The 25,972-nt window shown below is 38.8% G+C and overlaps 1 protein-coding gene across 1 annotated transcript in view; it reads left to right on the top strand.

The window, feature by feature from the left end:
- The window catches only part of LOC140149138 (uncharacterized), a 33,740-nt gene extending 16,717 nt beyond the window's left edge, over nt 1-17,023 (top strand). The window contains exons 6-8 of the mRNA XM_072171326.1: nt 25-102; nt 3,431-3,641; nt 15,631-17,023. Of these exons, the coding sequence (XP_072027427.1) occupies nt 25-102; nt 3,431-3,641; nt 15,631-15,677 (336 nt within the window). The 3' untranslated portion in view covers nt 15,678-17,023. The remainder of the gene's footprint in view (nt 1-24; nt 103-3,430; nt 3,642-15,630) is intronic.
- Nucleotides 17,024-25,972: the final 8,949 nt, after the last annotated feature.

Raw genomic sequence — 25,972 nt, 5'->3', positions numbered from 1 at the left:
ATCGTACCCCTTTTCTTACTTCAGGGAGCAGTACTTCCACCAGAAAACATACGACGTGTCAGCGGATATGCACAGGGTTTGGAATGGCTGAAAGACGAAACGGTGAGAATAATGCATTCGTCTTTCATTGAGAGATCCTCAGTGGGTTTCATAATATTACATGGGTATAAATAGGATATTCCAGTAGTTCCAGTTAAAATCCCGAGAGTTGAAATCCATACACTTCCTATGGAAGACATGACACAGGGAGTGTGAATTTTAAATGAGGTTAACTGAATGGGTGACTCTGTTCAGCTGGCTACTCATGAAATCGTGACCAGGTGGTCTAACACGCTGTGCTCTGTCACTGGTCCTTGTGTTTCCCTTTTGAAAAATTTCATGTCGAAGGTTGGTACATGGTGTGAAGCTTGGCAACGACGCCATCACCCTTTAGACAGTCGAACATAAACTTAAGCCGAACATTAACGGAAAGTTAAGGGGTCGAGCAGTCTTGTTTCAAATATCTCCGAAATGAGAGAAATTTGCCATGTTTGCTGTGAATTTTGCCTAGCAATATTGATCATAGGTTCAAAATTGATGGTGCATATCAATGACCAAACTCTTTAGTTTTATATTTGAGCCTGATCACTTGTGTAAGGTCTTAGGAAATTATGTAAATAGGCGTGTATATTTGATGTTACATTATTGCTCACGCACTTTCTAGTGGCAACGAAGATTTCATGAATTTGCTTTGCGTCGATTTCGTCAGAAGTTCGCCTTAATATGTTGGACACTCTATATAAATAATTACGGTACTTACTTTCAACTTGAGGGTAAGGCATGTGCCTTAATTGGTATCCTTTGTGCAGACAATTCATCGTGATTTTGCAAGCTTGGAAACGCCTATTTCTTATTGCTATTTTGTCCATCAAAATTTAAAAAATGTCCCACTTTTTTAACGAAAAGACTTCTACACCCATTCCGTTAGCGAAGAAACCCAAATTTGTGTGTATTTAGTACATGCATCCTATTCAAAACGTCCACTTTAGTGCTGAGTTTTGCCTTTATATGTCATATCTAAAGAATTGATGTTATGGAATTTTTTTGCATAAATTCATTGATTTTAATATTTCTTACTCACCGCCTTGCCTCGAAATTTTACACATAAGAAGGCCAAACACAAGCGTTGCACAGTGGTTACTATGTTTCTTCCGATTGGTGTCTTAAATTAGTATAAATCCACATTTTCCTGGTAAAAGTCCATTGCAATACTTCATAACTAAAAACATGTGTTACTCTGAGCAGCTCTGGATTCAGTGTCGATATATTTATCATCATTTCAAGGGGTCTCAATGTAGGTTGTCAATATACGCTGTATGCTGTATTCGCTGTCGTAGTGCATTGTTACAATATGACCGTAGCTAGGCCAACTGGATCACGCTTTCTTTGTTACGAACCACTGATCGAAATGATCACAACACAAAGCCTATGGCATATCAAAATTCGGAACAGGTGTATGAGCCCAGGCTTGGAGCAGTAACCAATGGTTACTAACGTGCACTACGACAGCGAATAGGCCTATGCCTAAATTACTAAGTTATAAGAGGTGTGCGACATATTATCATTATCATTATCAAGATATCATAGGCCTATTGTTGTGTATTTAACATAGGGCCTACTTTACAATTAACATGGTTCTTTATGAAGTAGTGTCAATGAATCATCAAAAATTCAAAATTAAATTCATGTAGGCCTATATACCAAAATTATTAACTTCAAAATCTTCCAAACAACACATAAAAGGTATAATTTACGAGGACACTATTTTGGTGCCACACTCTACATGCATGTAATCTAAGACCAATTGTAGGATATTGAGTTAATCTATGATTTGGTCAGTTTCTTGTGAGTACACAATTTTTGGTCCTACATGTATGTAATCTAACAGTATGGAAAATGGTGCCAGGTGCAATGCTAGCCATTTACATGTAAACATTAAAGAAACCACCACGAGTTAATATCAGCACATTTATATTTATTGCAAGCTGGATTTGACCAGGGATATGAGACAACACAACGGGGGGGGGGGCATATAAAGCAATTGTTGAATAGGCCTATATTGTATGCTTTCCCACATGTGACTTATAGAACCAAGGCTACTATAATTGCTTTAAGCAATGCATTATATAAAGCCACAAAATTTATTATTCAAGGTCTGACCGTCTGTTAATGACCTGGCAACAGACACGCCCACGGTACAAATAGTTGTAGCTTGTAAACATGGTAAAAGATACTGTTTATCGTAAAAAACATTAAAAAATGATACTTTAAGGTATTGTTTTGTTAATTTGTGTATGGCACATCATACATACACATGTGCTGAGGTCAAAAAGGTAACAATTTTGTTTTTGACCCCTGACTCACCTGTCATTCAAAACAACCCCTTAAGTGCCTCTAGCATGCATATTCACTACTTATTTAGAAATATTAGGCTAATGAAATGAAATTATTAGTTTCCCGTCACATTTTCTTCAGTGAAATATGAGGTCATGATTTCATTATTAATTATTTTGGAAAATTTCATTAATGTCAGAACTCTCATTTACCTATATTGTTTAAAATGAATGACCATCTCAAAATGGGTATTAATGCTTAGATCATCATGAAAGACATTTTGCTTCAGATTGAGAAAATATTTGAATTTGTTTTTACTAAAATAAAAAGAAATTTGCAATTTTTGTAATCACTAGAAACATGACGAGGTAATCCTCAAATTTTCATTATTTACTATACTCACCCTCTAACAAAAACCTGCTGATTATGATCAGCAGGGGATGTCAGACATTTTGAGAGTTTCAATTTTGATTATTTCCATCTCAATTTTCAGATAATTTACTTTTTATGAAAATAATGAAAGTATTGGTCAAATTGAAAAGCGGGCGGGTGACGGAAACTAATCATTTCATTTCATTATGCCGTTGCGTACAGTGGCGGCGCTACGGGGGGCGTCCCCCAATAAATGTTTCTTCCCCCCACCCAGTTTGCCCCTCTCCCCACTTTTGATACAAAACACCAAAAATTACGTAAATTTCCATTTTTTGCGGCAATTATGCGCAACATTTGTCTCAAAATTACGTAAATTGCCACTTTTTGCGGCAATTTTGCGCACAATTTGTCGATTTTGTCCCCCCCCCCCCCGAAAACAAATTCCTGGTGACGTCACTGGTTGCGTATAGTATTTTCTTTAGTTTGAAACAAAAATGTGATATTAGGCCTATATGCAAAGGTCAAATTAATTGGATTTTTTTTAAAAGTAGGGGCCTATGTGTAAGCTGATTTATTACAGCGCACATGATTTCCTGTGCGGGTCATTTTTGTTTTCAAGCAACATATTTTTCGAGAGTACACTACTTTCATACTCACCCTGTAGCCTATTTTATTCCCGGTGTAGGTAGATGCTATATTTGCGGATGCCGTTTTGTACAAACATAGGACAGAAGTAGAGGAGCTAACAGACCACCTTCAGGCTTGCCCGGTCGGCGGCAACGCTATGATGACTCGGTACGACTCGAAACTCATCGATTGGTGGAATCCAGCCCAAGCTAAACTGATCGCAAGCAAGGAATACATTGAGATATGCAATGACATCAAAGTTACGCACGGTAAGCATATGGATCACAGATCGTGGAAGGGAGTAGTACATGTAGTGGTTGGGGCGATACAGGGATTTAAGAACAGCGCCAAAATTACCCCTAGTGGTGACTTTTGGCCAGTGCCGGCCATTTTGAAAAAGATGAGGGCGGTATAACGGAAGTTACCTATGTGATTTAAGTAAAACAATGCCCTTATGAATAGTTATATTATAATCATCCAAAAACGCGCGTGTAGAATTATTTTAGGTTTGACCAAACATTCATCTTATGAGGAGGCGCTCCAAACTTGCGCACTTGAGAGACTCACACAAAGAAGAGAAAAAATTTGTCTAGAATTTGCTCAAAACTCATGGAATCCGATTCTTTTCGTGAATGGCTCCCTGAAGAAAGGGTGAAAATACATGGCCGTGAGCTTAGAAATGGACACAAACTTACTCTTCCTAGGTGGCGCACAAATAGATACCGTGACAGCCCAATTCCTTACATGGTCAACCTGTTAAATAATGCTTAATATATTCTCTTTTATATGTCATCTGAACAATGTATCTTTAACTTATGTGCAATATAGATCTTGTGTTTATTTATGCTTTGGATAGTATTGCCAACTCATAGGTCATAATGTTTTTGTCCGGGGGCGAAGCCCCCTCTTTGCAGACTTTTCCCGGGGTTTTATGTCCTCTCCTTTTTCAGAGGACCTTTCCACCTTAGGAGTAGGTTTGCAGGGAGGGAGTTTCGCCTGTTTGGTCAAATGTGTGTTTTTGATGTTCTTTAATATCCTTTATATTTCATGTTGTATATTGTATTTTTTATATGTGAACTTCACAGCAATTCAGCTTTTAGCTGCGAGTGTGTTTGAATAAACCATGAATAATAATAATAATAATAATAATGTAAACAAGTGGGTTCTTAATAAAAACGTGCGATGTTTGTGTTACAAAATAATATTTACAAGTGTTTATAGCGTTGCCAAGAGATATAATAAAGCGCTCTCCTACTGAATTGGCATATATATCCTGCAGATGCAAGGATTATTTCACTTGTAATTTTGCATCCTTGTAAGAGTACAGGTTATCAGCCATCGACAGCATTTCATCATATTTGTCTAGAGAAGTATATCATCTAGGTCAGATGGCTAGTGACGGATGGGACAGTGAAACAGAGGTTTACTTATGGCAAGAGTGTCAGTCGAAACGGTCAATCATTGAGGAACTGATGCGTCGACTACAATATCTGCTCAACTACATAGTCGGTGACGAGCTAGAACAAAGTTCGGGTGCATTGATGAAAGAAAGGCGCAACGGATATCAAGTAGATAATCCGAGTCAATTGCAGCATATCTGTATAGCCTGCGAGGATCCATTGTTTGACATAATCTACGAGGAAGCCCTAGATAAACTTGACCTGGGCTATGTGCAAGCTATATTCCTGGAGTCAGCTAAAATTTTGCAACTTGATCCTAAGGTGATTGATTTCGACGAGATTGTAACAGAATCTTGTGCAAAATGGGGCAACAGGGAGTATCGCAATGGCAAGGAATCCTTCCACGGACCTGCACAGATGCGATTTATGCATCTTGGAAGTCACTTAAGGGGTTACTTATCAGAAGCTGAGGCAGTGCATGCAGCACGCATGAAAGTGGACAGGCTGACAAAACGTTTCACTCAGCACTTGTCAAAAGACTAAACTAAAATGAGAGATATTTCTCGACACTGAAACTGAAAAGATACTTAGATCTGTGTGACTTTCTCCAGTCAACTTATCACCGCTTCACAGAGAACCTGACTTGGTATTCTTCTACGGTCTTTCTTGTTAAAAGTGGCAGATTATGTACATTGCCTTCATCCAATGCCAAATCAATTGACAATCACAAGAACAGAGACATACAGAAAATGTAGATAGGGTATTCATAGATCTGGCTGGTCCAAGTCCAGGGGTCCAAGTACAACAGATGTCGCTAAATTTGTCGCATCAAACTGATCTTTCTCTGGAGCTGTATTATAAACAAGGAACTGAATGCTTCTAATATACTTGTTTTGCTGGACATACAAAGTAGCTATACCATGTGTGGACAGTCATGTCTTCATTGTGGAAACAATGATTTTTACCATGCACTAGCACTTTTATGCAAGTTACTTTTCAGTGAATGCAGTGAAGCAACGACTGACATATATTATAGTCACTGATATTGTCTGAAATCATGTCAATGGAACTTGACTGGAGCTGTTATGTTATATGCAAAAATCAAGACAGAGTTGTGTTTACATTTGACCATAATGCCTCTAAGAGGCCTCTAACCATACTTTGTATAATATTATTGATCAGATACATGTAGAAACACATTCTGTTTGATGCTTAAGGTTCAAAATATGTTTTGACATTTAAGAATATTACGTCCAAATATTGTAAGAATTGCTTGGGCCAAATAGTAAAGCTCAGATGAATAAAGAATTAAATCAGTATTCCATTGTTTTTTGTTTTTTTGTTTTCCTGTTGTCTATTTTATTACCACAAATTTACACTTTCATATATCAAACAATTGTTTAAACTTATGCGTCTTAAAACTATTAAACAGGTCGGAACAAAATGTCCATGCGTGGCGGTGGATTCAACCTACCATGGCGATTTCTGCCATGAAGATATCGGGGCGATGACAATGTGCCCCCTCTCTGCTTGCCAAAAATTGCTTGCGCCCTCCCTTTCAGCTAGGCAAAAATTCTTACCCCAATTTTACACTCCCCCGGCCCAATGCTCATAATTATTTCACAGCCCCTTAGGTAGCATACCTTGGAAACAGAGTACCCAGTAAACACAAGCCGTTTTACAGAAAACGTTTAAATACTAGGGTTATATATGGGCATTATCGTTTAAAAACGTTTTAATAACATTAAAAAACACGTTTGAAAAGTTAATGCAAAACAAGCTCTGGAACAAGCTCCCTGTTTATGTCAGAGAAGCAGAAGCTGCGGGCTGCTTTTAAATCTGCGGATACTTCCATCCTCAGAAAGGATACTTCCCAAGTACTTAAACTCCTTTGTCTGTTTTAGCTTGCTGTTGTTAAAGAGGGTAACCCTATTGGTTTTGGATATGGATTGTCTTTAAAATTACATAATAATATCAAATATCGCCCCCTTTATGCTGCTTTGTGAAAAATCGAGAGCATTTTCAGCGTAAATGGGAATAAATAGCCATTTGCAATCCAATACCTTGGTATACGTGAATTGCATTCTGTGCAGGCAAGCAACAACAACAATTCCCGTTCGTATGACGAATTTAATGCTGACATGCTGTACAATGCCCGGCCCGTATTGAACGGAAAATATTTGTTTTTTTTAGTAACGTTAAAAAAAAAAAGGAAACAAAATATATTTCCCTTGCAATATGTACATTTCAAATGAATATAAAAAGTTTGGGTTAAAAATGGAGAGGGAAAACAACCCTTCCGATACCGGATTTTGAACCGGGTACCTCTCGGGTAGCAACATAATGCGCTAACCAAATGAGCTATTCAGCCCACTACGTCCATCGTGGAAATTTTATAACTAAATACGGCGCACCGTCTCCTCAGCAGTTAGTGTGGTTCGCTTTTTTTTTATTATGTGTATAACGCGAAACCAAAGTAGCTGTTGAGGAGACTGATATTTCGTTCATAATTCCCTGCCCAGAAATCCGAAGTATTTACCATTGTTTACAAAATGGTAGCCTGTAAAACCCGCTGTGTTTCATGATTTCTCCGGAAATACATCGACTTGGAGCGTCAAATTTCAGGATAGTAATGAGAAAATAATATCTATTATGTGATACCAAAACCTCATCAACAATGAAAAAAATCGGGGATGATGCTGTCGATCGGGTTACGGACCTTTAATGGTGATGTCAATATCCTTGGGTAATCTACTAACCACCATGGTCTCTGTTTTGGCTATGCTGACTTTCATGCCATATTTCTCACATGCTGCATTTAGTTTGTTGGTATGATCTTGAAGTCCTGCTGAGTCCTTGTGGATCGAGGCTCTGGTCATCTGCAATAATAATAATAAGCTTATAAAGTTACCTTTTCAGAGTCTGAGTTGAGCAAAGACGTAGCTTGCGACGCCATCACGGCGTCTTCATTCAGCGTAGTGATTACACTCCTCCGGTCACCTGACCACCCAGTGGGTGGTCAAGTGGCAGCAGATCGTCATAGATGGCGGGCAGGTTGAGTGTTGAGTGTAGGTTTTTGGGTCTTGATCTCGAAGGCTTCTCTGATCTTTCGGTTCCAAAAGTTATCCTCCCTACCGATAACTTCTACACTGTCCAAACTGATATCATGCTGGTGATTGGATTTATGTTCACCAACCGCTGTCAGGGGGGCCGTACGTGGTTCTTGTGTGTTCTTTAACCCGAGTGGCTAGGGCTCTTGCTGTCTCTCCAACATAGGTGTCCGTGTACTCGGGGCAGCTGATTTTGTATATAACTCCACATTTATTAGCGTCCGGGGTTTTGTCCTTGGGATGGACAAGAAAAGATCTTATGGTGTTAACCGGCTTGTGGTATACATTGACCCCGTGGGTCAACTTTTCCGACAGAACCTTGACATATATGGGAGGGGAACGTTGATCTTTCTCACTTAGACGGTAGTGTCTTTGAGATCTTTCTTCTTAGGCGTTTTGAGCATCCACGTCTCGTATCCGTTCGCTTCTAGCGCAGATTTGATATGGTTTCTTTCTTGCTCTTTGTCGTCCACGGAGGTAACAAGTTTATCAACTCTGTCCAGTAGCGTTCTCACGACTGACCGTTTATGCTCAAGATGGTGGTTAGAGTCAATGTTCAAGGACTTGTTAGTGTGTGTGGGCTTTCTGTAGATTGTGACTTTCGTGCTACCATCATCGTTGACGTTTATACAAGTGTCCAGGAAAGGCAGTTTGCCCTCCTCTTCCGGTTCCGTAGTGAACTTGATGTTTGGATCTATACTATTGATGTGTGTGGTAAAGCCATCAATGTCGTATTCATGAATGAGAACGAATGTGTCGTCGACATAGCGAAACCAAACAGGGGGATGGGGTGCCGTAGCGAGAGCCCTGGTCTCAAAAGTCTCCATATATAAGTTCGCAACAATAAGGAGACTGGCGAACCCATCGCCGCACTGTGAGTTTGTTTTTTAATCAATACGCTGAATGAAGACACCGTGATGGCGTGGCAAGCTACGTCATTGCTCAACTCAGACTCTGAAAAGGTAACTTTTTAAGTTTATGTCAATATGACAGAGTCCAATATCAGTCTACATGCTGCTAATTATAAATAATAATAAAAATAACAATAATTATAATAATTATAATTATAATTATAATTATAATTATAATTATAATCTCTCTGTGTCAGGTGGCGCTGCTGTGGTCTTCACAAGAGTACGCCATCTCACTCGATCTGATGCCAAGTGCGTTGCATGCAACTTGCATTCCTTGGTTAGAAACCAGCTTCACGTCCAAGATGTTGGTGGACGTCCTATTCCTCGTCTGCCTTCCATAGCCCCTTGCAAAATCTTGCTTTTCTACACCTCCATGTTTCCTGACAATATGGCCCAAGTACTTCAGCTTTCTCTCCATTATGCCGCTTCTGATGGGTAGACTTTTACCAATCTTGTAAGCCTCCTGTAATACGTACCACATCTCAAAAGCATCTACTCTTTTCCTATCATTCTTGGTCATAGCCCAAGACTCTCATCCATAAGTGGCAATGGAAAACACAGTTGCACGAAGTAGGCGTACCTTGAGGCAATGGATAGGCCTCTGCTTTTGCATATGCTTGACATGCCCTGTACCGTTGTCCTTGCAATAGCCAGTCTTCTCTTAATTTCAGTTGTGCTGTCACCACTGTTGTTAATCACTGAACCCAGATATTCAAATTGCTTCACCTCCTCAATCTGCTGTCCATCTATCACAAAATCATCACTTTTCCGCTCTCTGTCTACAACCATTATTTTTGTCTTTTTGTGTTCAGGAGAAGGTGTTTTTCTTCGATGGCCACTTTGATGCGCTTCAAAAGATCAATCGGCTCTACTCTGCTGCTACAAATAAGAGTGGTATCATCGGCGTACCTCAGGTTAGTAATTCTTGTACCGCCAAACTTCACCCCACCTTCAAACCCCTCCTTCTCATTAAGTCTTCAGAGTAGATGTTTGGTGATAGCACACAGCCCTGTCGTAAGCCTCTTCCAATCTTGAACCAATCTGTGTCCCCACTACTTGTTCTGACTGCCGATTCTTGGTCTTCATATAAGCAGCTGATCAGAACCACAAAATGACTTGGGAAACCCATCTTTTTCATAGTTTCCCACATCTGAGGGTGGCTAACACAGTCAAATATATTTGAGGGCGCTGATCTCGAACTGCTGCATGTACTTCGGTCTCTAAGTAACACATAATTTTTATTGTTTTTACTGCTTATATGACTTTTTGTGATATATGATTATGAGTGTAAGTACTTTGTGACAATTTTCGTGAACTTTATTTGCTTCGATTTATCGCATATTTGTTATTCGCCGATGTTTATCATCGTATCTGATCCTACATATATAGTTTTGCATTGTACATCGTTCACCATTTCTTCATATCGTATGTGTAGTCTAGAACAAAGACTTGTATAATTATGTTGTTTTTGAAGATGAAACCACTTGTATACAACTCACTTTTGCACGCTCGACAAGGTGTGAACAACAACATTCATGCATGTCATAATAAACCTTGGACAAAGTACTTAAATCACAATAAACCAAGAGGTTGCAGAGGTGGTATACACAAACAGCGTAGTATCTCTTCTTGTTCAACTATCCCATCATGCAGTTCAAACTTGTCCACTCAGACCGGCGTAAATACAAACAATCTCATCAATATTTGCACAACTCGAGATCTCGCCCATAATGCTTCTTTCGTGCGTTTCGCGACCTGGGACGCCCGATCTATAAATGCCAAAAATAAATCTACTGCGTTATGTGATTTGGTTATCACACATCAACTTGATATTTTGGCAATAACAGAAACGTGGCTTACGGGGGATGAAAGAGACAATAAATCACTTGCTGATATCAGAAACACTCTTCCAAATTACAATTTCTACCATTACCCTTGTCTTCATGGTAGAGCTGGTGGTGTAGGCATTCTTGCTAGACATGGTCTTCAGGTGAAACTTAACGACCCCGTCAGATTTACATCTTTTGAACATATGGACATGCGCATCACGTCATCATCGTCTATGTTCCGCCTTATTGTCATCTATAGGCCTCCTCCAAGTAAAGAGAACAAGTTGACTGATCTTATGTTTCTTGACGACTTCCCATCACTACTGGAGTATATTCTTCCATCATCATCATTGTTGATTACCGGTGACTTCAATGTGCATGTGGACAATCCTGAAGATCCATTATCTGCAAACTTCCTTGATATACTCGATATGCATGATCTGAACCAGCATGTTTGCTCTCCGACACATAAAAAAAGGTCATACACTGGACCTTCTTGTAACTCGTAAAACAAATGAACTTGTCACTGATGTATCTGTGCACCGTGGTTTGCCATCCGATCATTCTGCTGTGAAATGCTTAGTGCGGATTGTTCACCCATCTGCAACAGCGCGTTTGTAGCCGTAAAGTGCGTGAAGTTGACATTGGCATGATACGGAAGGACATCAGCTCAGCGTTATTATCCAACTCTGACACTTCAAATGACATCTTGAAGGTTGACATTCTTACCGATCAGTTTAACCCCAAGCTTCGTAAAATCATTGACAGCCATGCTCCTGTTACTGAGCGCACAGTGATTCTGCGCCCACATGCCCCATGGTACTGCGATGCACTCCGAAATGCTAAGCAGGAAAAGCGTCGCCGAGAAACGAAGTATAAAGCCACTGGTCTTACTGTCCATAGAGAACTTTACAAAGAACAGTGTGAAACCTACCATGATCTTCTCAACTCTGCCAAGACAATGTATCACCGTGACCAAATAAGTGATGCTGAGCCTCGTGATTTATTCCGCGTTGTTCATACGCTTACAAAGCCTAAGTCTTCTATTACACTTCCAGCTCACGATGACCCGAAAGATCTCGCTGATCGTTTTGCGGACTACTTCCATCATAAGATCAGTAGCCTTCGTGACCGCCTTGATACCTCTTCCAACTCAGTTATCAGCTTGGAATCTAATGGTACTTGCTCCAGCTCCTTTGATAGTTTCCATTCAGTATCTGAAGAGGAAATTTTGAAGATTATTAAGTCTTCTCATATTACATCCTGCAAATTGGACCCTCTGCCTGTTTCCATCACGAAGGAATGTATTGACGAGATGTTACCTGGTATGACGGCAATTGTGAATCAGTCGTTACTATCTGGCTCTTTTCCATCCAGCCTGAAACATGCAATCGTCACTCCACTTCTTAAGAAGCCCAAGCTTGATGCTGATGAACTTGCAAACTACCGTCCGATATCTAACCTGACCTACTTAGGCAAGCTGATTGAGCGCGTCGCCATTTCTCAACTTCAGTCATATCTGCATGATAATGACCTCAACGCCTCAAACAATCAGCGTATCGTGCACATCACAGTACTGAGTCTGCATTGCTCCGTGTTCAGTCAGACATTCTTTGTGCACTTGACAAAGGTAACGAGGCCATTCTTGTCCTCCTTGATTTTTCGTCGGCTTTCGACACAATAGACCATCAGTTATTGCTTCAGAGATTAGCTGACAGATATGGCGTGTCTGGTACTGCACATAATTATGTGGATTAAATCATATCTTGAGAATAGAACACAATCTGTCGTCGTGAAAGATGCAGTTTCAACCAGTGCTTCTCTCAGCTGCGGAGTACCGCAGGGATCGGTCGCTGGCCCGTTACTTTTCACCATGTACAGTGCCCCTATGCAAGATCTTATATCAGCACATGGTGTGCATACTATGGTGTATGCAGACGATACACAACTGTATATGTGTTTCCACCCTGATGATCGAGCTCAGGCTATTGAAGTGATGTAAAACTGCATTGCGGATGTGAGATCATGGGCCGTTGCAAATAAATTGGTCCTTAACGATGCCAAGACCGAACTCATCCATGTCACTTCCCGCTTCTCGAACAGACCTGCTACAAACATATCGCTTGTAATCGGGGATTCCGTGATCAATCCTTCAAGTGGTGCGCGCAATCTAGGCGCTGTAATGGATTCCCACTTTTGTATGAAAGAGCACATCGACAGCATCTGTAAATCAGCCCTAGTTGCAATTCGTAGAATTGGTCAAATCAGATACTATCTTGACGAGGTCAGCACAGCGAGATTAGTTCATGCATTTGTTACATCAAGGATCGACTCCTGCAACTCTTTATTATACGGCTTTCCGGATAGCTATATCTCCAAGTTGCAACGAGTTCAAAACACTGCAGCCCGGCTCGTCACGCGCACCTCCAAGTATCAACACATTACTCCTATTCTACAGGCACTTCACCGGCTCCCTGTCCAACAGCGGATAATCTACAAGATTCTTCTCATGACCTTCAAGGCTCAATATCAACTTTCTCCTCTGTACATCTCAGAGTTCATCTCGCACTACAATCCTAGTCGCAAACTTCGTTCATCTTCTAAATCGCTTCTCTCAGTCACATGTCGTCCATCTACCAAGTATTATGGGGAAAGATCATTCGCGTTCGCTGCACCGTTTCTTTGGAACACCCTGCCACATAGCATTCGTTCTGCTAACTCACTGCACTCTTTCAAGCGACTTCAGAAGACGCATCTTTTCATTGGCTTTTCTCTGGCTCCATGCCAGATGGGATGATAAAAGATGAGATTCGTGTCTGCAATCCAGGGAAAAAAATAGTTGGCACACTTGCACTAACCAATTGAAATGTGTGCCCTATCAAAATTGGAGAAGCGACTAAAACATGCATGTAATATAATGTGAAGTACAGACTCGCCCAGCAAACACAAAAACGTTTTAAAAACGTTTTAAATAAGTTATATGTTGGCTTTTGGTTTAGGTAAAAACGTTTTAATAACATTAAAATGTCGGGTTATATAAAGGTCATGATAAACGTTTTAAAACGTTTTGTATGAAAACACACTACAACAATATTTTTAAATGTTTTCAAAAAATGTTATTGTAAACTATTTTTGCACACATTTTTCCCAAATATTGTGTCAATACTTAAATAACATTATGTTAAAATGTTTGAACCCAGCAAACACAGAAATGTTCTTAAAATGTTTTTTCAAAACCTTTTAATAACATTTAAATGTCGGGTTATATAAAGGTCATGAAAACGTTTTTAAAACGTTATTGAAAATATTTTGGGCAAACATTTTCGCAAAATATTTTTTCAACCCCAAAATAACATTCTGTTTATATTGTTTTGTATCAAGTTTTCAAGAATGTTTTTGGAATGTTACTAAAACGTTTTTATACCCTTTATATAACCCGACATTTAAACGTTTTCTGTAAAACATTTTTGTTTGCTGAGCAGTAGATTATCAAAAATGTTTTGAAAAGGTTATGAAAACGTTTTATACTCTTGCCCTCGTTTCATCTTTTCTGTTTCGGGAGCTCTATTGTTCAGAAACGAAAACGCAAGGGATTTATGTGAATTGATCTGCTCCTTGAATTCATTGAAGTACCAATCAGCTGATTTCAATAGGTAGATACCTGCATGCCTGTTGTTAATAAAGGCTGGATAAGACAAGAATGGAACACCCACAGTGTGTGGATGACCGGTGTTTTTAGTGGTCTAGCGCCCCTTTCGCTCGCTTTAATGTCCTCTAATACCGATAGGCCTTTGCTGTTGGTAAACTGATGTGACAAAATGCCAATCCGAATGAAAAGGTCGAATTTTCTGTAAAAACGTTGAAATATAGGCCCAATTGTCAGATTAACAATTGATTGTCATACCATGTCATATTTATTCAACATCATCATCATCATCATCGTCATTGTCATCAACATCAGCACCATCACTATCATCATCATCATATCATCTCATCTCATCTCATTTTATCTCCTCTCCTCTCCTCTCCTCCCCTCCCCTCCCCTCTCCAATGAAAGAAATCCTATTAGTTTCACTTCAACGCACTTCTCTGGTGTTGCATATTACCAAGTTTTAAGGTGTATTTGGGACGAAAATAATTCCCCATTATCGCTACATAAGCATACTATATGACCGATTTTTGCGCGATTGCACGTCGAACAAGTATACGTAATTCTTGGCAACACTGATTACTATTGATTAATTTATATTAATCATGTCAATGTATATTTCGACGCTGGGTTATTTTCAGGAGATACTCCCGCTTAGGCTGGAGTACCTATACACCCAACGCAAGTCAATTGAAGCCGTACACTTTATCGCGAATTTACCACCGTAAAATTTAGACACTTCTTTTGTCTAGATTAGCATCAACCATCTCATCTCACGTTTTTCATGTCAGAAATTAACTCCCGAAACCGAAACAGAAGTTCTCTTCGTTCAACTTTTCTGTAGTCAACAAAAGACTAGAATAAAAGGATTGTTCACACGTACCATGCTAACACTTCAAAATAACAATGAGATCCGAAACCGGAAACCGAAACCGAAACAGAAAAGATGAAAGGACCCTTAACATACCCTTTATATAACCCGACATTTAAACGTTTTCTGACAACCTTTTATAACCTTTTGCGAAATCCTGGCGCCGCCACTGGTTGGAAAGACCAAATGCAACAGGATTCTCAGCTCCTCGTCGGCAAGGCAGAACAGCTTGGAAACAACGGACATGAATGGAGGCGGCGCGGCGCTTTCACAGGAAAGCCACGCGCTTGTAAGTCAACATGGTCAAGTAAGTCAAAGACGAACTCCCCACACCTACACACACACCCGACCCCCACCAACCACCCACCAGCACCAAACACTCACCCACATTTGTTGCATAATTGTGCCAAATTTGGGGATCATTGTGTCTTTATTATAACATACAATAACATTTCTTATTCATTATTTTTCTTTTAATTGTACAGGTCATGTACCTGGATATGACCCTGAAGACTTCTGCATTGGTATCTAAATTATTGCTACAATAAAAAATTATAATAAAATAATCGAAGTATGCATATAGAAGTAGAAGCAGGGAGATAAATAAGAATAATTTACTGGTGTCTGCAATTTTAATTATTGCTTGTTACTCGGTAAGGATAAGTTGCAGATAGGTCAAACTTTTTTTTTGTTGTATTTCATACCCGAAAACGGGCTTTTATTCAAATAATTTCATTCGTTGCAAATAAAACAGTACAATTAATGACACAAGCACAAAAAAGAATATACAATACAGACAGATGCCAGAGGGGTAAAGGGCTCAACAGACTACAGATTTGATGCAGAACACTTGGAGTCTGCAGCGAGCTTTAGTCAATAATTATTTTAAAACACAATACGATATTCAATATTCACCACCGAACCGAGACAAGCCACCCTGGCAACCCAGTCTGCTTGTGGCTCACTCGCAAACATACACGACAGAAACCGGCTGTGAAGGAGCCTAATGCACGTAAACAACTTCCTTATAACATGTATAATAAAATCCGATTTTGAGTATAATAAAGAAAGTCGTGCATATGCAAAATGAAGCAATTACCTATTGCTAACTTGGTAAAATGCATACTCGTAGCCCAATCTTGTATGTCAAAGCCCGAGTCATTTTCAAGAAAAGCTGTTAATATTTAGTTTTAAATGTGTTAGAGACCGGGGTTAGAGACCGCTAATCATGCATGCTTATTGTCTTATTTGTCGCCCTCCTGAAGCTAGCATAAGTGTTGGTCTCGATCCCAGCCGGCTTGTGCTCCTTCGTGACAAATGTGATGCGATCAAGCAAAATCAGTCGGAACTCGGAAATATTGATTTTGAGAGAGAGCCTATTGTTTTTGAAACTCTTTAATAATTGCTCTTATCTTTGGAACTGGTTTTTCAATTTCAACGGGGTTTTCTGCAAAATGCAGCTTTGTAAATGCATTTTACTATCCTCTAAGCAACTGAAAATTTAATATTTCCGAGTTCCGACTGATTTTGCTTGATCGTATCACAAATGTGTATATTTATTATATCTCTTTGTAAACTTCACAATTCTTTAAAAAAATACTATAATAATTGAAGACAGAATTAAAAAGACTAGTTTGCGTTTGACGTCCTGTTAAGGGGTGGGGTATGAACCTTTGGACAGTATTTATTGTGGGACATTAGAGCACATCAGACATATCGAATTGCATTCTGAATACGAAGAATGTCCTTCTGATATCAAATAATTTTGATTTTTTGAAATTCGCAATGTAATACACATTTTATGGCAAATGATTAAAAATTGATATTTTTGATATTTAACAGTACTCGAAGTAAACTTTATAAATTTGATAATGTAGGTGAGATGAAAAGCCGACGATCAATTGAAAATGTTGACCTTTCGTATTGAAGATATGGATTTTCCCCCAAAATACAAAAAAAAAATTGGTCTTTTGGGGAAAAATCCATATCTTCAATATGAAAGGTCAAATTTTCAATTGATCGTCGGCTTTTCCTCCCAGCTACATACACTTTAAGAATATATCATTAGATTTATAAAATTTACGTCGAGGACTGTTATATATCAAAAATGTGAAAAATATCAAATTTTAATAATTTGTCATAAATTCGTATTCAGAATGCAATTCGATAGGTCTGATGTGCTCTCATGTCCCACAAAAATACTGTCGAAACGCCCAAAACGCTCATTCCAGATCCCTTAACCAGATCAAAAATGATGTACTGCGTAGGTCAGCAACCAATCACGTCGCGTCTTTGCCCTGACGTCAGACGCAAACTAGTCTTTTTAAATCGGTCTTCAATTATATAAGCATACCGTATAGGCCTACATAGTAGGCCTACTAAAACTAATTTCTGTGAGTATTTACACATGTAGGCCTACCTCATCCAACTTGCCATCTCAAAATGGCTCGTTAAAGTTGTAACACTTCACTTTAAAAACGGTTATAATATGATTAAGAAACTTTCTAAATGTACGAGGGTCAGTCAGTATGTATTAAGAGTTGACTTGTGACGTCATATGTGGATTGTTTTCATGGCATTTCTCGATAATTAGGCCTACATACACACTGTACCTACTCCTCTTTTCGCCAAACGCCAAGTGTTTCTGGAATGCTGCTAAAATAAGAAAACTTTTAATATTAATATATTGCACATTCTAGAGAAGCGTGGTTACCTTTTTAAATAGCCGAGTGAGAGGGTTTTTAATGAAATATTTTTTGTGTCAAAATTGAAGCATCCTGTGTATAAAAGAATATATGAATATACAGGGTGTCCCAGAATGATTTGTACCGTGTTTGCAAAAATAACTAAAAATAGAAGACGGGCAGTGTATCTATTTTTGATACCAGCATTATAATGTTGGACATGTCTCCTACTTATTCTGGTAATTTCAGCACGCTACCTTTATTTGTTTTGGCGTGGCATGCAATAATGTAAAATCGATGAAAAACGACTCGCATACCTTTGAAAAATGGCACGATACGATTAAATGAAGAACGTGGGATGTTTGGCACAGCATTTCGACGACAACTACTGTTGGGGTTGCGCCTTAAAGCTTGCCGGATAGCTGCAATGTTCGCTCTTGTTCTTACAGTCTTACGAGCACCTGAAGCTTCACTCTGCCGATTCCTGACAGTTCCGTGCTCGTCAAACTTCTTTACGTTATACACTATCGTCTAATGAATCTTCTTTGCGTCTCAACATAGCTGCCGGTTTGCCAGTAAGTTTTTGAAAGAAATCCACGCTGCTGTACAGTAAATTGAGGAGCCGTCTTTTCTGTACCACAACCAGTTCGATCTCTGCAAGCATTTCAAATGACATGGACCTCACACCACAATAACTATATTTAAAACTACCGCCAAAGAGAGAATGGGATTAGGCCACAAATCCTTAATTCCATATAATGATTGCTTCGTAACGTCATAAATAATAGATAGATATCGGCTATTTAGTGGAATTATGAACAGGGCACAACTAAAATACCTGCATAACTTTTTCCAAATAACTTTGTGCTGAACGGTTAGTAATGTTACAGATTTTCAAAATAGGTTGCGTTGTCAAAACTTAGAATTCACCATTTTTACGCAATCTTCTATAACTTCTACTAGAAACGTCCAATTTTTAAAATCTAAAAAATCTGAGAAAGCTAAATATATGTAGAACTTAAAATGCAAAACAATATGACCATTCAACATGCTCTTCATACCTAAAAAATTCCATCTTTACCGGTATAGATCATTCTGGGACACCCTGTATACTGCACATCCTATATAACGATTCGTGATACCCAATTGTGGCACATTTGATGTCGTTTAAGAGGCATTTCAATTTTATGTACGCCAAAATATTTTTTTAATTGAGCAAGAATAAGGATAGAAAAAACATTGACAATTCTATGTAAAAATTACATTAGATTAGACCCCACCAAAGATTACTGTTTCGTTTTTATGGTAATCTAATCTTTTATTTCCTGAAAAAAAAAATTGAGGTCTAATGTGGATTTTTTTATATAAATGACAAAAACATCGAACCTGTATACAAGAAAAAAATGGTAGGCTCCACTATAGTATTATACTGACACACATGTATATACGAGCACGTGTCCGGCGAGTCAAAATAGATATAATGTATTGTCCATGTAGAGCCCCATTTATTGTCGGATTTCTGTATGTAGAACACGCAGTTAGCAACAATTGAGGGCTATTAATACACATTAATGTTTTAAGCAAATAAAATTCCAAAATATGGTACGTTTTCTGCCTTTGCTTGTCACGTGGTAGGCCTTTGATGAAGTTGCGATTATATGTTCAAATAAGTTTCAAAATAGATACTAACAAGGCAGGTGGCCGAGCGGTCTAATGCGCTAGGCTTATAGAGTATCAATGATAGCGGTGCGCCGTGAGTTCGAACCCCACCTCTGCCAAACTTAATTTTCCTTTTTTTTAAATTTCATATTGGGGAAATGTGTGCACTGTACCTTTGTCTTTCAAACAACACATTATATCACACACATGATTACGTAACAGCATTAGCATAAAACCAATAGACTATAAGGCGAGCCTTTTAAATTACAGCAAAGACGCATGTTTAAATGTCCGAGAACAGCAAAAGAACAAGGTGCATATATGGCTAGTTTTCGGCAGGAATAAACACTAGGTCCTCAGTTTGCTTCATACTGCAGTTACTGTCCGTTTTCCTATACACAATACACAGTGCTCTCACCATTGACGCGCGACCTTTACAAATAGTGTATGTTAGAAGTATATTGCATTTGCCTAGTTAACATCACTGTGTGAAAAATAACCGGCCAATATTTAAACTATTCTCCAAACTTCTAGCAAATATATTTCTCTAACATGACCTAAAATTACAGTAGGTTAGATGTTCAGAAATAGTCGCACTTTCGTAGAATATGAGTGAGGGCAAAGCATAGCTAGCTCATAGCTAGCCAACTCCCCGTGTTAATTGAATGGAGATTTGACCGAAAATATTGAGCTATATTGGTAACGGACCGCTCCGTTCTGAAGGATGCCACAAAAAACGGTACAAGCTACATTTAAACTATTCTATGAAATTCTAGAAAATATAGTTTTGTAACATGTCCTAAATTTTTAGCTAATTTAGGTGTTTGGAAATAGTCGCACTTTTGTGTTTTAGGAAGGATATGTAAACGACAGATAACACCAAAAATATGAAGAAATTATTTCCAAACCGTGTTAAGTCAACAATCATTATGTTGCTCATTTTCAAGAATGCTGGTTAACAAAAAGCAGGCCATTGTCTCATTTCGTGAACAAAGGTCCACATACCATTGTTTCCTTGCGTTTCCTTTATAATCAGTTACCCAACTGAAGCTGTATTATAGCACCTCATAGCGATACCGCACATATAAAACAGACACATGTGCACAACCAGAGAAGATCCGATTTAATCAGTTGAGCTGTTTCAATGAGTGTTATCTTGGTTTAATAGCTTTTTAAAAATGGGGTTTAAGTCATGCAAAGGTCGAGATGAATTCTACTGTAGACATGACTGCATCATGTTTGGTAAAATATGAGACTTGCCATTAAACTTGGATGGAAATGGGATGTCTGGAAACTTCAACAACTTTAGGGCTTGAATGGAAGCAAAATTATTCTGCAAAAAATATAATGACTGGTCAAGTGTGAGAGCTGGTACTCAGCGCGATGATAACTGGTGCAAATCAAACAACAATCTGCGCATGCGTAGGTAGGATGACCGATACAACATGCTGGAAATGCACCTCAACCTGAAATGAACAGAAAAGTTTTAAAAATAAATTTCTCATTCAAAAGATGGACTCTCTCTCTCTGTACCACTACTTTTTGTTTAAATGTAACAATAGAAGAATAACACTTATATTTTAATCACGGATTCAAATATTTTCTAGGAAGACTCCCGTTTTAATGTTTGGAGATTAGTCAAAAAAAAAAAAAAAAAATCTTAAATTTCCACGTTTGCTATTTTTGGCAATATCAAGATTTTTATAGACAGAAAGCCTTGTTTTTGTTATTAATAAGACATATTTGACCACACATTTTAAATAAACTAAAACCTTTGTGTTCTATTACTGTTCCAAAAGGCAGCATTTTCCATACTTTAATTCCCGAGAAAATAAAAAAATATAAAAAAATACAACAATACCTCCTTTCAGCCTCTTATTTCCCTTAACAAAAACGACTCAATTTCAGCAGGTGACTCTAGACCATTGATATTATGCTAATGCTGTTACGTAATCACGCGTGTGATCTAATTTTTACATGTGTTGTTTGAAAGACATCATTGAGAAATGCCATGAAAAAAATCCACATATGAAGTCAGCCTTAATGTACGATTTCCGTCAAATTTTGTTATTCTTTATTCAAAATGTTGAAATAATATTAGTTATAACTGACGAGAAGGGTTGCTGTCCATTTCAGGTTGAAATAACAAAGTAAAGTGAAAGAAACCCCATTGGTTATTTTGGCCATTTAACACGCAGTTCTATGGGAGGACATATTATTATCATAATTTTTAAATTATGATAATATGTCGAACTAGCTTTGCTCTGTTGACCTACAAAGACAACAAATTTGGCCGATTCCATTTAGGTGCCAGTTGGGACATGTGTAAACATTACAAATATGCAAAAAAATCAGGTTTGAAAACATTTTACCAATTTCATATTATAAGATCGTACATTATACATACTGACTGACTCTTGTATTCGACGACACTTTATGAATGAACAAAGTTCGAAATTGCCCTTACGAAAATGGCACGCAGTTTTTGAATGCATGCATGCAGCACGCATGCAGTGGGTAGCGTGCGGATGCGTATATTTGGAACGAGGCACGCATGCAGGAAGCATGCAGATGCTTGCTGCATGCATGCAGCAAAAATGCGTGCAGGTCATGAGCGTGCGCAGTTTGCATGCAGCATGCAAATCCATTAGCGTGCAGCACGCACTGGCCATATATATATGCGAGACAAAATCCCGAAAAAAAAAATCAAAATTAATTGTTAACAGTGTATACTGTCCTTACATTAAGTCCTACATTATCTGGCTATCTATTTTACAATGAACCAAAATTGCCTGGCTTAATTTTATACAAGTCACTAATCTTTACCTACCTGATTTTGAACCAGGGACCTTCTGCATGGGAGTCTGATGCTTTACCATTTGAGCTAACAGGGGTGTTCACATTTGATGAAATTGTTTTAAGTTAATATAAGCAATATTTTGATGACTAAACCGGCCAAAGTGCATCATTTTATGAATATTGATCAAATTTACTGTAAATATTGTTAACATTTACTATAAAAATGTTGAATTTTGTTTTGATTTTTTTGCAGTGCCAACTGTTGATTCATGAATGGCATACCAACATTGGCCCAATGTTGCAATGACAACTATCGAAACAGGAATGCATTCCAACATTGGGCCAATGATGCAATGCCTACTATCGAAACAGGAATGGAATTCCACTGAACATTGGCCCAATGTTGCAATGTCAACTATCGAAACAGAAATGACATTCCAACATTGACCCAATGTTGCATTAATTGCCAACTGGCGAAACAGGAATGGCATTCCAACATTGGCCAAATGTTTCAATGCTATTGCTAACTATCAAAACAGGATTGGCGCACTCCACCATTGGCCCAATGTTGAAATGCTAACTATCGAAACAGGAATGGCATTCCAACATTGGCCAAATGTTTCAATGCTAACTATCAAAACAGGAATGGCGCATTCCAACATTGGCCCAATGTTTCAATGCCAACTATCGAAACAGGAATGGCATTCCAACATTGGCCCAATGTTTAAAGGCCCATTCAGTGATTTGCTCATCCGGACGATCGTAAAAATCATCAAAATTCAGATTTTGGTACCTTTGTAATTGGCATAGATGTGCTAACATAGCCTGCTAGTGGTTCGGTCGAAAGCCGTGTATTTTAGACAAAATAAAGCATTTACATGAATCTGGACTTTTGATACTGACAGTACAAAAAGTCCGACTCGAGATCGAAAGAAGCTCACTCTCCACCGTACCAGCGTATTGTTTCTACTACTTATTACATCAGTAGCTACTATTTTAAACAAAATACACAATTTTAACTGTTTTTCATATTTGAATTGACCGTTAGTTTGCCTCGGTGACCTTTAATTGCTTATTTTGTTTTCTACTACAAAAATTAAGCGTCTGTTTTAAATCAATTTAGACTCTACTTCCCCGGTGTTAGAAACACTGGACTAGGAAGTTTTTCCAGTCGATTGGTGGCGCCAGTGGCGGATCCAGGATTTTTGAAAAGGGGGGGCACAAACTTAGAATCATTGGCGCGACAGCGACGTACGTCGCGCTTGCGCGACGCAGGGGGGTGTCTGAGGGGGGATGTGCCCCCCTCCGAAGTGAGAAACTTTTGCAAAATGAAGACCTCATTGAAGCTATTTGGTGGACCATTTTGGCATTAATTGGAATTGGAAAATTTTGAAAAATGAAGGTCCAATTGAAACTATTTGGTGGAAAATTTTTAATACTGCTATTATTTGAAGTCATTCGTCAACAAATTTTCAATATTGCGTCAATTAATGCTTGAAAAATAAAGGGCCTGGTGTCCAAAGCAGAACGGTGAAAATGGCAACGTGAAAATGAAGGCACGATTGAAGCCACTCATAGACCATTATTCACTATTACTGTAGGCCTAATTATTGCTTAAACATGTTAAAACATAAAGTGTACAGATGTCCAAAACAGAAGTGAAAACGGTCCCCTGTTTATCTCCCCTCAGAAATTTTGCAAAATGAAGGTCTTAAGTCATTCAAGTTGGTGCATCATTTTTACACTTTTATCATTGCTTAAAACAAAAAAGGTCCCGAACTCAATTGCAAACTTTTAAATATTACACTGGATCCGCACCTGGTCTAAAAAAGAAGCCTACTGACTTCTTTATCTATACGCGGAGGGAGGGTGTCTGAGGGAGGATGCGACCCCTCAGTATTTGGAAAAAAATTAACAATAAAGGCCGAATTGAAGCCAATTCATGGACCATGAAAGGGGGCACGGTCCGTGTGCGCCCCTGCATGGATCCGTCACTGGCATGGGAGGCCGTTTATGTAAAAATGAAAAGCAAAACAGGGGGCGTTATATTTATTTTTTTCATACAAAATTGTAAAAAAAAAAAAATTAGGACCCTCGAAAAGGGGGGGCACGGGCCCGGTGTGCCCATGCCTGGATCCGCGCCTGGGTGGCGCACTGTATGAAAATCTCGATTTTCTCGAGTCGATCTGAGTTGAAGTAGAAAACCTTTCTAAAACTTCTGTTTTTGACTAATTTGTCGATGTATTCAGGGAAAAGTGGTTTAATGAAATTCTGTAGACTTATTCTTTATTTCTAAGCAACTCTGACAAATTTCCATTTTTTAAATGTTCCTGTGAAATCACTGAAAGGGCCTTTAAATGACAACTATCGAAACAGGAATGGCATTCCAACATTGGGCCAATGTTGCAATGCCAACTATATTGACTCATGAATGGCAAATCAACGATGACCCAATGTTGCAATGCCAACTGTTGATACAAGATTGGCATTTCAACATTGGGCCAATAATGGAATTCCAAAAGCTGCTGAAAAGATGCAAAAAAACCTTAGGCCAATGTTGGCGTGCCAACCGCGATGGTCCTTCCAACGTTTGCCAACATTGAGCAAATGTTGTTGGTATATGAGGCGAGGTCTATTTAGGGGCTGTGCAATAATTAGTGGGTAAAATGTTCAAATACCTGCCAAAAATTGCTTGCCCTCCCCTATATAGACCTGCCAAAAATTGCTTGCCCCCTCACCTATTGGCCTGCCAAAAATTGCTTGCCCCCCCCCCCCCCCTCTTGGACTGCCAAAAAATCTTGGTCTGAAGGTTAAATACTTAGAAAATTTTGGTCTGAAGGCTAACTTATTTATTCATTGTAAACATTTAATTATTTTCACTACTAGTTCATTGCCAAATTGTGACTTGATGTCAGTTGTGTAAAGGTGAATTATTCATTGAAAATCCTGCATGCATGCAGCATTTTACCTTTGCTGCTTCTGAAAACCCTGTATGCGTGCAGCCTTCTAACTTTGTGATCTGGAAATCCTGCATGTGTGCAGCAATATGCGTGCTGCATGCAAGATGCGTGCAAGTTGGGAAACAATTTGCGTGCAGTCCTACAGTCCGCACACAAGTGAAGTCAGCATGTAATTTGCGTGCAGATTGGTAGTCTGCACGCAGGTTCTGCAAGCAAATTGTGTGCGCGGTGGATATTTGCGTGCGATGCCTGCATGCACACAGCTGGTTCGCACGCATGAACACGCTACCAGCCGGCCTTGCATGCATGCTGCACACATCTGCACGTGTGCTGCACACTGCCGCACGCGTGCTGCATGCTGTCGCACACATGTTTCATTGCTTGCATTTTCGTAAGGGTGGCATACTGCAGTTACTGTCCGTTTTCCTATACACAATACACAGTGCTCTTTCCCATTGACGCGTGACCTTTACAAATAGCCCTACGTTAACAGTATGGGGATATGACTAGTTAACGTCGCTGTTTGAAAAATAACCGGCCAATATAAAAAGTACTCTTCTAAAGTTCTAGAAAATATAGTTTTTAACATGTCCTAAATTTTTAGCTAATTTAGATGTTTGGAAATATTCGTACTTTGGTGTTTTAGTTAATGTTATAGGTAATAGTACATTGCCTAGTTAACGTCGCTGTGTGAAAAATAACCGGCCAATATTAAAAGTACTCTT

Source organism: Amphiura filiformis, chromosome 1, assembly GCF_039555335.1.
Source record: "Amphiura filiformis chromosome 1, Afil_fr2py, whole genome shotgun sequence".
Lineage (NCBI taxonomy): Eukaryota > Metazoa > Echinodermata > Ophiuroidea > Amphilepidida > Amphiuridae > Amphiura > Amphiura filiformis.
This window is presented reverse-complemented; position numbering and strand designations above follow the sequence as displayed.